At 36.0% G+C, this 14,280-nt stretch overlaps 1 protein-coding gene and 1 long non-coding RNA gene across 2 annotated transcripts in view; one reads left to right on the plus strand and one right to left on the minus strand.

The window, feature by feature from the left end:
* LOC134819347 (kelch-like protein 3) overlaps positions 1–14,280 on the minus strand; it is a 35,904-nt gene that overhangs the window by 18,700 nt on the left and 2,924 nt on the right. Inside the window, exons 5-7 of the mRNA XM_063829269.1 lie at positions 4,918–5,005; positions 1,727–1,877; positions 1,367–1,533 (exon numbers count right to left, since the gene is read on the minus strand). Coding sequence (XP_063685339.1) covers positions 1,367–1,533; positions 1,727–1,877; positions 4,918–5,005 — 406 coding nt within the window. The remainder of the gene's footprint in view (positions 1–1,366; positions 1,534–1,726; positions 1,878–4,917; positions 5,006–14,280) is intronic.
* LOC134819348 (uncharacterized) overlaps positions 1–14,280 on the plus strand; it is a 58,794-nt gene that overhangs the window by 6,401 nt on the left and 38,113 nt on the right. The gene's annotated exons all lie outside the window — the stretch shown is intronic.

Here is a 14,280-nt window from a genome sequence, read left to right on the forward strand (position 1 = left end):
TACATGGCGTATATATTACATGGTCATATAATACTATAAACTTATTAGGGGAGGGAGTGCTCAAACGGTCTGTTTGGACTGTAGAGAGAGTTCATACTTTCATACGACAATGTAATGCATGTTCACAAATATGATAGGCTGGTGTGGTGCATGGTGTTAAGGGTTAATTTCCATTGATTATTGATTAAGAATTACTATCTTTTAAGCATACTATTGGATACGTGAGGGCACTCCGAATAGAATTGCTCGCCTAATCCGGGTTTTGACTCAGCGGGTAATTACTCCTACCCTTTTTAACTGCGGCAGTGAAATCCCGGCCGTAGGCCGGGTTACACTAGTCAAATTATAATGTCAAATGTGACAACACATGGATTAAATGAAATGTTGTGAATTTTCAGGACTTGAATTTTATAACAATGCATGGGGTAAAGAGACTAGGAAACAGATTACAAATTTATACGTTGTACAATAAAGCCAAATTTAGCGACTTAACGAGCCATATAATATCGATAGCGCGCGCGGCCGGCCGGTTATCTAGGCTAGCTATACTAGGCGCGCGCGCGCTATGCGCGTAAAATATAATGCCGAAACATAAAATCTTTTGCATCGCGTGCTACAAATAAGAGCAGACTTTAAAAGTGATCTCAAATTTGGCACATAGAAATTCGCCCAAACTTGCACAGATTTTTCGTCTTATTATCATATAACTATCTAGAAAGTTTAAGAAAATTCTATCGTTCAGATATTGAAATGATTGACTTTCGTTAAATATTGTTCCGCAGAACAATGGACCGGAAAGTCCGACTCAAACCTAGAATGGCTGTGTAACATGCAACTTCGGAAAAATTCGGTCATAGTCTGGACTCAAGTCATTTATGCACAATTCACATTGCCCTGCAGCCATAGTAGAGGGCTGAGAATTTTTTGGGCCTCTTCAAGGTCCATAGAACGAAAAATATTCCAAGCCTGAAAATTCAGACTGAAAAAATCGGCCTCATTTCGTGCTGACCCTATTTTCAAAATTTCTCAGCAGTCCCAATTCAATAAGAATGGAGAAGCAGCCGCTGCCCCGTTCCGATAATTCACCGTTTATGAATCGCAGGTCAGTTCCACCCAACACAGATGTGTGTTTTCACTTTTCAGACTTCACATAAGTTGTGTGTTATGACAACATTACCAGCAACGAATCAAATAAGAAACTATTATAATATGCAAATAACAATAAACTTTAACGTGATCCTTTTTTACACGCAAAAGCGAGTTAAAAATTTGATTAATCAACGACTGGTCAAGCTAATTTCTGTCTAAAAACTTTGGATCAAATCTACTCCAGAAATGCAATAAGCAAACAACCAGTAAAACTTACATTGTGTAGAATCCTATTGCACTCTGCGTTTGCCATGACGAGCGGTTCGCATTCTATCTTTTCAATCAGGTGCTCCACAGTCAGCAGGTTTAATCTGATCAAGTTTAACAGCTCAGCCAGGAATTCTGACCGGTTTTCTAGATCGTGTTTTACCCATTTTAACATACCTGGAAATTTTAAACAATCACACTTTTAAACAATCACACTAGACTAATAATGAAATTATGTATAATCCAGGTATAGTTAAATTTCGGTATGAGTAAATAAAAATCAGACATATAAATGATGAAAATACCACAATTTTATACCAAAAGTGACCGTCGTTAGAATTTAGATCCCAACAATTAAATATTAACATACCTTCAAATGCCACCAACTCAGACTGTACATTGAGTTCATCAGACGAGAGAATAGCTTTAATTTTCATCAGAGGTATTTCTAGGAATTCCTCACTCGGGTAAATATCTTCGAAGTACTGTGATATGTAGTTCAGGGAACTTGCTATCGTTTCCTGAAATGGTACTACGTTACAACTCACATGCATATATTTCTTTCAGAATAGAACATTTTTCTGCAGAACATGTTTCCTCAGAATTTAATACTTTCAACACTCATTTGTTGTCTGATTGCAGGAAATATTGATTCTTGACATACAGTACATATTTTCCAACATAGAGTAAGTGTAATTATCTCTGAATTTATAATTATCTCTGAATTTTCATCATATCGAACTCTCGACACTACCGGGAATAAACATCTCTGATCCATCAAACCCTTATACGGGCATTATATTCTGAAGAGTATTGTCTCCTGTCCTCAATTACACTTATTGGATTCGCAGTGAATCATTCACTGAACACAGTTAATATTCCCACAGATTACATTTTGTCAGGCTAAGAGCAATGTAATACCTGCACCATTAATACCTAGCAATGCCTCCATTTAACACTAAGTTGAAACTGTTTGCCCTGTGAATCTATCTCCAGCCTGTATCGAGTACTGTGCCATCATTGGTGGATTACTGATCACATGACCGAATGATTGAGCACATGTGATATAAGAAAATAACACTTAGCTTGTGTCACATAGGTGATGCCCCACAAAGTGTGTTATTAGTTAAAAATACCGCACTGTCAGCTGATTTGGTATAATCGAACCAAGAATCACAACTGAGGATTTACTTAAATTCACCTGCATCACTCCTCTTCACTCCTGACGAACACAACAAAAACACAGTGAGAACTTTTTGAAAATAAGTTGAATCAAAACAAAAGTGTGAGACGAATTAGACCGGACGAGACAAAGAAACAACAAATGTTCCAGAGAGTATAGTACAGTATATTAATAATGATAATGTATACTCAAACCATGATCCATTCAAAATGTACAATGCAGCTCACAGAATAATACCGCTGATCTGATGATGATGGTGATGAGGGGGAGACCCTGCACAAATCTATTATTATCACTGTATATATATTTCAGGTAGCTGGTCATAAGCCCCCAGTATTTAACTGGCACACTGACATTGTCCCGTATATACTGACAGGGTTCCTATATATATTATATACTGACAGGGTCCCTCTATAATATATGACATGACCCCGAATAATGTTATTATTCCATCACTAAATAGTAAATATATTACAAAACTGTGTCGCATGTGATGTTGGGAGTACATTGGTTGGCAAGCTATTCAGTGGTTAGTGGATGGTTGTTATCTGCCAACTTAATCACGCGAAACATCACGTGGAAGAGCTGGGCTCTGTACTATAAACTGTTTTCTGCAGCTCGGGTAGTAGCAGGTAAAACAGTGCCGGCTATTGATTCACTCTCAATAACAGGGATGGTTAGTGTTGTGACGTACTATAGTGGTTACTCTCAATAACAGGGTCCTGGATGGTTAGTGTTGTGACGTAGAACAATAGATCAGAACTATTGTTACTTTTAGTTAGTGGTGGACCGTACCAGCTGTCGGAGTAAAATTTAAATCTGTGTGTGTGTGTGTGAGGATTGTGTCATTTTGTTACGCATGTATAATGTTGAATACTACTCATATCAGCATATAATTACATACTTTCATCAATACATTGGTTTTTCACTTCACTACATGGTTTTACACAATCCAAGACATTGGTTTTACACTCAATACATTGGTTTTACACCTCAATTAAAATTGGTTTTACACATCAAATACATTGGTTTTAACATAACCGCAATACATTGTTTTTACACATCAAATACATTGGTTTTACACATCAATACATTGGTTTTACACATCAATAAATTGTTTTAACATCAATACATTGGTTTTACACATCAATACATTGGTTTTACACATCAATACATTGGTTTTACACATCAATACATTGGTTTTACACATCAATATAAATTGGTTTTACACATCAATACATTGGTTTACCACATAACATCAATACATTGGTTTTACACATCAATACATTGGTTTTACACATCAATACATTGGTTTTACACATCAATACATTGGTTTTATAACATCAAAAATTGGTATTACACAGCAATACATTGGTTTTACACAAAATTCAATACAAATGGTTTTACACCTCAATACATGGTTTTACTCATCAATACATTGGTTGTACCCATCAATACTATTGGTTTTACTTCATATACACACTTATTGTTAGCGTATTCTACCCATATCCATCTGCGGTATTTTTTTTTTTATTATAACCAAATTATGTTTGTGGTTATTGTAATATTATACAGTATAAATACGCTGCACACGTACTTACACACTACCCGTACCAGTGTACTAACAGTGACATATTGTGTACTAACATATTGTGTACTAACATATTGTGTACTAACGTATTGTGTACTAACATATTGTGTGCTAACATGTTTTATTTACCGCGGCTGTTTCCCAAACTCCGTAGTAAATAGGTGTTTAACTGTCACTAAATAAACTGTTACCTGTTACCTGTTACCTGTTACCTGTTACACGGTTACCGTGACCTGTTACCTGTTACCTGTTACCTGTGACGAGTTACCTGTTACCTGCTGCAGGTACTGATGATGTCACGTGACAGTGTTAAAGTAGTGTTGTACTGTAATTACTCAGCTCACTGTTTGACTGTATTTTGGGGAATTTAAAGTGTTGACACACAACGCAAACTGTATTAATCTTAATTTTCTTCTCGAAAGGACGTTTTACTTAGCAGCAGTGTGTTGACACGTGACATCTTACAAAATCCAAGATGTCAAGTAACAAACACTAAGTATTTACCACTTGGTATTTACTGAATCGTGCAGGTCGTTTAAAACACGTACAAGCGTGACCTTGCATGTGTTAAAACGTTTCCGAATAACTACACTTAATGACAGTTAATTCTAATGAATATAATCAATATAGTAACTAAAATGTTATACTGTACACTAAATAAATAACATTACATTGTAACATACATTGTAAATCATATAATAACATACATTGTAAATTATATAATAAATAAAGTAAGTAAAATCTTATTCTTATACATTTTACAATTAACAATGATTTCAATACCAACCTTGCAATCAAGACGCTCTGCTATATGAAGGAGTCCCATACAGTTGTTAACATCCATGTGATTTAACATGAAATTAAAACACGCTGTCCTGAAAAACAAACAAGAATTAACTTTAGAGTAACCATCAGTCAACTTTACTAATAATTTTAAAGATTATGGAATTCCCCGATACACCACTTTTCCTTGCTTAAAGTATAAAAGTACCAGAGATCCTGACACGCGGATATCTTCAGATTCCTTCCTCACATTACAAACTACTAGGTTGACTCTAATAACACACATCTCCGTAATCACATGCTTGTGAACAAATTCTTTTAAATCTCCTTCCTTTAAGGTTTCGTTAATGAGCGCTGACTGTATTGCTTGTACGTGAGGTAATATCACAAACTACAGAGCACCAGATAATCAGGGAGGTAGAGAGAGAGCATGATCTGATCCAGATCTCTCTCACTACCTCCCTTATACCTGCCTCCCCTCCCTTAGTGCTTGGTGATAAGAAGGTAATGGCTCAGAGGTTAGCCCATTGAGATGCTGCAGTAGGCTGCCCTTTGTTCGTTCTGTGAGAGCAAGTTATATATATATATTCTATATATAGATTATATATATGTGTGTGTGTGAGTGTGAGTATGTATGATACATGGCTATTAGCTAGACACAGCAAAAAGGTGGTGAATATAATAACCACGTACGCACTTGTATCTAAATTGGAGGTTGTGGATGTAGGTGGGGAGGTGTTTTAAAGATCTGTACGTGACATGGATCAGCTTCCGGTATTGACCAATCACTACCCAGAATCACTGTCACGTGTCAAATATGGTCAATCTCTCTACCAGTAAACAGATATATTATCTGTTGAAATTATTTCCGCAAAAAAATCAACATCCTTAAGTTTGAACTTCATGAAAACATCTTAGCCTTGGAGGTGTTTAGAGGAATTTAGAGGAATTATTAAAATAAACTTTGGGCTCAATAAAAATTCGGACTTGTTTGGGCATTCATTTTTAGAGACGAGGTAATTTTACTCTCTTATTCATGATATGTTTTGAAGAAAGTGATGCGAGTTTACATGAGATAATGATAATGTGAACCATGTGACCTCTCGGACTCAAATAGTCAAACTATCGGTGCATTGAGTTTGTCCAAATAGTGCAGTAGCTTCCTATCATATATTGTACTAACTGTAAAACTTTATAGTTTCAGTAAACAGCAATTAACACGGACTACTGGATCCTTATTTAATTGGGGGTGTTCCACTCTTCCGTGTGGTCGTTACTTTCCCTCCCTTCCCCTATTTCTTTGTTTACCAGTTCTCCCCAATGTATAAATGGTAATTAGTGGGGATTTCCAAGTGCCACGTAGTTTGGTAATTGTGAGTAGCAGTGTTCTAAATGCACGGTCCCTGCAAATGAGTTCACTTCTTTTACAACCACATTCTTTGTTGCATTCCATGTCCACCGATCAATTACAAATTCAAGCATAGCCGTATTACATGACCCAATCAGCAATCAGCATGCAACCTTTAGAGTGACCTATTTCTTTAGTTTAAAACAATAGAACAATATCAGCATTTAAGGGGATCTCTAAGGGGGTCATACTCGTTATTTCGATAATATACTATTCCGAATTGTCATGATTATATTACTGATTATTTACACGATTATATTAAATGATTTTTTACTGATGATTTCCCTATTTTTTTCCAGTTCTATTTTCCCAGATTTAAGGAAATAGGAAGTGAACGATTTTTGAATATCACATGACCTTACAAATCAAGTATTTTTATAATCGAGATAGAATGTTCCAATGAACTGTTCTTTAACATGTGTTATATTTCCTTTTAAAGGTATATTTTATTGTTAATTAGTGTTATTTGTTAGAATTAGAATTAGAATTAGGATCAAATTAACACAGCAATACAATAGAATAAAATAATAATTAAGAAAGCTTCAATCTGCTGATGCAGGACATTCAAGTCAAGTCAAAAACTGTTTGCAGAACACCCTTTAGGGACATAAGGATATAGCTGTAAATTGTTAAAACAAAATACAAATAAATAATTAATGCGTGGTTTAAAATAGATATGATTTAACATGAACTATGGGCATGAAGGTAAAATTAATGTTGAAAAATTACATAGATGCCCACTTTGGAATAATCGTAAGTAAAGATTATTTTACAGTTATACACCAGAGAGTATAGAAAACATTATCGAATGGCAATGATAACCAAATGGGAAACGAATAAAGGAGATGTTTAAAGTTCTATACTTCTGAAAATAGGTCATATTCACGCAGGGGGCCCTTTTCACCGACAAAAAAATCCAGGCACTTAAAAATTGTTTCAGTTGCACAGAGCTAGAGTGTTAGAAATAGTCGAAACTTTGTTTATTTCATAGGATGAGACTCCTTGAATTTCATCTGACAATAATTTTAGATTTCCTTACATAGTGAGAAATTTACATACATTTCCTATAGTCCTTATGTTCTCTGGAATTGTATTCCCAACATTTTGCACCTAAATATGTTAAGGTTTGTGTGTTCTGGATTTGTGAATATAAAGTTGAACCTCTCAACATCACGTGATCCTCCGGATACATAAGAAAATTTACGGTGAATGATGATGTGTGCGCCTCATTAAGTATTTTTACTAATCGTATGATAGGTGAGTTGTCGTCTTAAGTGTAAGGGTAACCACTTCATATTTCGATATACATTTACTGTGGTTCCTGCCAAAGAACCTCCAGTGCAATTTTTGCTACTTTCTTGTATAATATATCAAGAGGAAATTAAGTTGTTTTGGCAGCCCTAGGACCATATTATTCCAGGTAGTACAAACATGGGGGTAGCATAAGAGCTTTTACAAACATTTTTCTATATTTCAGTGGAAGAAGATTTTCGACCATATTAATAACTGTCCCTATTCTTTTAGCAATTTTTGATTTCTACATAATCAATATGGTCTTGAAAGTTCAATAAATTGTCTATTCATGAGACCGAAAATATTTTTGAGATTTAGTTTCTTCTATAAAAAGGCATTATTTTTCCAATCCAGAGGGATTGAAACGTGTCCAGATTAGGATATCTATCAAATACAATGAAGGAAGATTTTGCAGCATTTAGTCTCAGCTTGTTGTGTTGAGTTCTAAGCCATTCTACCACAATTTTCATATCCTTAATTTACATTATCATATATGCTCGGGAAATGTTATCAAAATATAGGTGCATGTCATCTGCAAATACGTAATACAGTAGAATGTGTGCATTTCTATGAGATCATTTATGAATAAACTAAATAGAATTGGTCCTAAGATGGCTACCCTGTGGCACACCGGTTTTAACAGGGAGTGATTGTGCTTACATTACCACGTATTTTGGTGTGCTGCTTTCTGTCCCAAGGTAGACTTTTGAACCAACTTTAAGACAAAGCCATCAACTCCATAATACTTAAGTTTTTTCACATAAAATATTATGGCTTACTGTGTCAAAGGCCTTTTTAATTATCTAAGAAACAATTGCAGGATTCCTTCTGTTGATTCCTTAGACGTAAATATTTTTCAATAGATTAAGCATAGAACAGTGTGGAATGATCTTTTCTTAATCCATACGTATGTTGGTATGCAGTTTATTTGTTTCAACATACTCTGGTGGCTGTTGGTTAACAAAAATATTCTATGCATTTTCCAAGTAGGGGGAGTATGGATATTGGCGAGTAGTTATTTGGAATCATTAGGGTCACCAGTTTTAAGAATTGGAGTTGGGACTGATGGCAATTTTACATGCAACGGGCATTGTTTCCAACTTTTCATACTAAGTTTATAATATGAGTTTACTGGATCGATGATTTGGGAATAATTACTTATAGACTTTAATAGGCATGATATCGTTAATGATTTATATGATGGTATACTGAGTATATATTCTTTTACTTGTTCAACAGTAAACCGCTTCGAATACCAGAGAGTTTACACTCTGGTCGAGGCGGCATATATTTCTAGGAAGTCGTTCTGAATCCTTTTTCTTAATTGATTTCTGTAATATTGTACCAACGGTGGCAAAATGAGGTTAACTCCCGTTAACATTTTAAAGTTGCTTGGGGAAGAGCTACTTATTTTTCAGGTAAGTTGACGCATGTTTGATAGTTTTCCAAATCCCTTTCAAATCGTTTTTGGCACTGTTCACAGTAAGAGTCCTGAGACCATATTTGTACGTCTGTTATCTTTGGATAATTTTTGTCACATAGTTTCTTTGAGGACGTTAGTTAGCCCACGAAAAGTAGAGCATTTCTTTATGTAGTTTCACTTTTTTCGGAAGTTACCATATTCCATTAATTCACCTTAACTTGAATTAGTTTAATTGTCCTAAACACTATTTATATTTCTGAAAGCATCTTCTTCTCCGTATTTCTGCCAGCACTATTTTTGAGGGAATTAAAAGAAAGTTACTATTGACATTTAATCTTGTTTAGTGTGGACAGAAAATTATCTACGATTCCTGGATTGATGATTATGTCAGCTAGCGCATGCGTCTACATTAGTACTACTTAGAATATTACTGTATTACTGCAGGATCCCAGAATATAGCTTAAGGCTTTTAGATTGTTTAAGGATAGTGGGTCTCTGATAAGGACCTTCTGGAATTACTAGCTTTATTTACTTTAAGTCGAGCACTCATTGAGAGCTTGTTGATCTCCTTTCTATCATCAGTACTTTACACTTATGAGATTAGAGTAACAGGAGTCATTTACAACATCTATTGTGTCTCTGCGTTATTTACCATCTAAGTTTGCAACGATAGTAATTATGTAACAGTCTGTTATTCCAAAGAGCTTCATTGTTATAATCTAACTTTTTTTATAATCTAGATCAGAAATAAAGAGTTTTGGTTAACATTAACTCGCCAATCCATATTACTTTCCTTACCTGAAGTTTCATTCATACATTCAGTCATATAATCAAGGAAAGTATCTAGATGAAACAAAGTTTTGTGATCTGTAAAAGCAGCAAATGTAAGATTGCCGCCTTGAGTTGTATCCATATTGCTTGATTTTTAGATATTCAGAGGTAGGTTATATCTAAATTGAGTAATTTGTGGTTATAACATTTTGGTGATCAATATACCACACCCTCCTCTTCCCTCTATCGTTAGGGTCTATCCACACCTTATAAAATCAAAGTTTAAGGGGATGTTAAGTAGTATAGTGGTCTATATCAGATTTAGTTAGGTCTCTTTATTCCAATTATGTCAAGCTTATCGCGAAAAATATTAGCTCTGTAGTTCGAGAGTTTTTGCCAAGATTAGTCAGGCCACCCTGTTTATTACATAAGACAAGAGAGAGATTATCGTTTATTGAGGTACGAATAAGGTATAAACCAAACCTTAATGGCGGAAACAAATCCAATTGCTGTTCCTCAAGTAGACTAGTTTCAAATTCGATGTCGTACATATGATTTAAAAATTGGATTTCGGGATTCAGCAATCATACTGCAGTTTAAATCATAAATTTAACAGCATAAAATAGTTAACTCACTTCTGTTTGTGATAATATAGCTTGAGAGATATAAAAACTTAAGTTATTAGAAATTTGTGCTTGATCTAACATTTTAAACCAGATAAACAGTCAATCCTGTTATTATTCATGGTTTGATTATAGGAATTTGTAATGAAGGTTTAACACAAGTGAGTTTCTATTTGAGATGCTTACCAAGCCTGGGCAATTCTAACTTATTTAAGGTTGCACAGTGTCAGGCCCCTGCCAAAATACTTGTCCTTTCTTATTATAAATTTGAAGTAAAGAGATTATTTTCATGTTCTGTGTTAATGTATATTAGCCCCATGTTTTAACACATATTCTCTATCAGTATGATTAACGTTCCCTGCACTATATGTCTTACTAGTGACAGGCTCTAGGCAGAATATGAAGATATATATTTTTGCACTATTAAATTCTGCCACATTTTGAACAAATTCTTCCTTGTCAATTGGTGGCACTGTTGAAGTAATTGTGTTGAGGTCAATTGGATCAACACAGTTAGTACCAGTTAGTTTAAAACAACCTTTTTAACCGTTTCTTTGTTGAGAACTTTGAACTGGACTGTCGCTAAAGAGTTTTTGGGACATTTGGATTGAGTTGGCCCTGGGTAGAAAAATATTTGGCCTTCTGAGATGAAGAGCTCAAACAAGTTTTTCATTCAGATTGCCTAAACATTGGGCTGCTGGAAATAAAACTGTGACCTCACATCGTTGGGTGTCTCCTTTTCGAACAAATTGTTGTCTGTTGCATGCCGCCCTGATTGAGCAGATGGGGTGGTGGAGATGTAATAGGGTGGGGTTAGGAGTCGGTGCTGATATGCACCATTCGTTTTCCGTGATGGATGTGAACTATAAACTCGTCTTCTTGATAAGGTACATAGCCGCTGGAGTTGGAGAAGTTTCATTATATGGGTCTGGTAATGTTCATTGCACATGTTGGTTTGGTGTAATTATTATCTTTGCGACTACAGTAAAGGTTTGATCAGTATGAATGTGATTCCTGATCCTTTTGTTTGTACAAGATGGTTGAGTTACAGATTTCATGTCTGTAATGAAGCTGGGGATTTTTAGAATGATACAACATCCCATGCTTTAGATCTAGGGCAGACACCACTTTTCCTGTTTTGAATTTCTGTGAACTGCATCGTCCTAGAGGCACCCAGAGAAACTGTAAATAACATATAAAGAGTTTTTCATCGATGCATTCTTCATTATCACTATGGATAGGGCATGCATTCTCGTCCCAGTACTGTAGTAGTTTACGAGAGCAATGTTGGTGTAAACATAATCGGGAGTTTAGCACATCAAGATATGAACAGATAAGCAGCCAGATAGGATGATGTGGTGTCTCCTTGCCTCGTGACTTCCCCCATGTATACACTTATGGGAAGTCCCCAAAGTAAGCTGTTTTCTATTTGAAACTGAGTGGCTAAAATCCAATTCTCTCAGGAGAGGTCTATGGAGGAATGTTTGAAAAACGGTGCCTGATCAATTGAGTTCAACAGGTGGTATGATATAATGTCAGGGCTTTCGTATTTAACTTAACGGCCACATTAGATATGGGTGTTACTCACCATTTCAGCTAAATTACTTGCCACTCCATGCAGATTGACAGATCCTGTTACTCCATTGATGTGATTTTCTGTGTGTTGGACTGATAGAATCTGGTGCTTAATGGATGCCATCACTATTGTGTGGCATGAAAAGATTCAGGCACCTCGCATTCACTGTCATATTCAATATTAAAACGATCGTTGCAAATTCTGTCTGAACTGCAACATCTGAACACCTATCCAGGTACCAGCCGATAATCTATGAAAGATGGTACTTTGAGTGTAACAACGTACCATTAATCTCTGCTATAGTCTGAGAAGTTTTGAACAATGTCTTCTTATGATCACTTTCCGTCGAGAATTGGACATGAGATTTGAGTTGCAGTACAGTTTTTGCATTTTTTGTTCACATTCCGACAATAGTTTTCCAAAAAATGTTTCCATTGAAATCGTCCATGATATTAATCAGAGACAGTGAGAGTGATATCAGGGTTAGGAAAGGAAGAGCATGGGGAGCATGCCACACTCTCAAAAAACTTTGGAAATCTAACCTTAGAAAGTCTATCAAGACCAGAGTGTTCACAGCACTAGTCGAGTCGGTGCTGCTATACGGTTCCGAGACTTGACTATGACAAAAAGGCTAGAGAAGATGGTTGATGGTTGCTATACACGAATGTTAAGAATGGCCCTTAACATCAATCAATATCGAGACCATGTCAGCAACCACAGCCTGTACGGTGATCTTCCCAAAGTCAGCTCCAAGATAACCCAACGAAGGCTCAGACTTGCAGGTCATGCTCACCGACATCCGGAGCTGACACTGAACAAACTGATCCTCTGGAAGCCGAGTCATGGGCACACTAACAGGGGGCGACCTTACTTAACACTACTAGATAACCTAAAAGCAGATACTGGGCTGAAATCAGTAGATGAGATAGCTAGACTGATGGAGGACAGAAAGCTGTGGAGAACTGTTGTCAATGGATCTCGGGAATACTACCCGCCTTAAGTCAAGTAAGTCAGTTGGAGAATTATAACACTTATCACTCGTAATTGTCACGTGTTCACTTCACCACGACTTTACAACCATTTAGATAGTAGTTTCATGTAGGCTATCCATTATCGGTATGAAATCTTTTATCTAGATAAACAGATAAAGATTTAGGTTTTATCTAGATAAAACCGATAAAACCGATAATTTTTCTGCTGAAGGCCAAAGCCAAAATGTTTTCCAAATTTCGCAAAAACTAATTGTCGACTTTTATTACTGTTTACCAGTGATCTTGCCAAAGTACCACTTCCTTTCTTTTGAAAATATTAGAGGATCAGTTTTCTTCTCCGGGGAGCAGAAGTGCACCAGTTTTCTTCAAAACAGTAGACCAACGGTTTTCTTCTCCTAAGAACAGTAATGTACCAGTTCTCTTTAAAACAGTAGACCAACGGTTTCCTTCTCCTGAGAACAGTAACGCACTAGTTCTCTTCAAAACAGTAGACCACCGGTTTTCTTCTCCTGAGAACAGTAACGCAATAGTTCTCTTCAAAACAGTAGACCACCGGTTTTCTTCTCCTGAGAACAGTAGTGCACCAGTTCTCTTCAAAACAGTAGACCAAGGGTTTCCTTCTCCTGAGAACAGTAGTGCACCTGTTCTCTTCAAAACAGTAGACCAAAGGTTTCCTTCTCCTGAGAACAGTAGTGCACCAAATACCGATTCTCCTCGAAACAGTAAAGCATTTTAAGTGATTCAGTGAACCGTTTACTTATCCTGTTGATAACTTGGTGCAACAGCAAACAGATTCCTTCTCCTGAATACAATGTTTCACTCCCAGAACACTTACGGAATTCAATTGAGTGCCCTGCCGGTATTTTTGACTCCTGTTAACAGTAACATGCTCGTTCCCGTCTCCAGAATGATGATGAGGTAAAACGCTAGCACCCTCAAGAGAACAATGTCAATAACCTTCTCTGGATTTCAACAATTCATACAGTTCTACAGTTCCATAGGTATGCAAATGTAAATAAACCTCTTAAGCTCACATCTAAGTAAACTACCTCTTATATCATACTAGAAGACGTTTGGGACTGTTTCTTGGATTACTTGGGAAGGCAAAAACACTAATATTTCTTTACAATTTTACGGTATTGTGGCAGTATTTTCGGTAATATCTAGTGAATTTTTATACCGATAAAAATATGTTTTATCTAGATAAACAGATAAATTATTTTAACGAATTATCGGAGATAATTATCGGTTACGATTATCGGAGTGGATAGCCTAGTTTCA

Source organism: Bolinopsis microptera, chromosome 8 (assembly GCF_026151205.1).
Source record: "Bolinopsis microptera isolate Bmic1 chromosome 8, MBARI_Bmic_1.0, whole genome shotgun sequence".
Taxonomy (NCBI): Eukaryota; Metazoa; Ctenophora; class Tentaculata; order Lobata; family Bolinopsidae; genus Bolinopsis; species Bolinopsis microptera.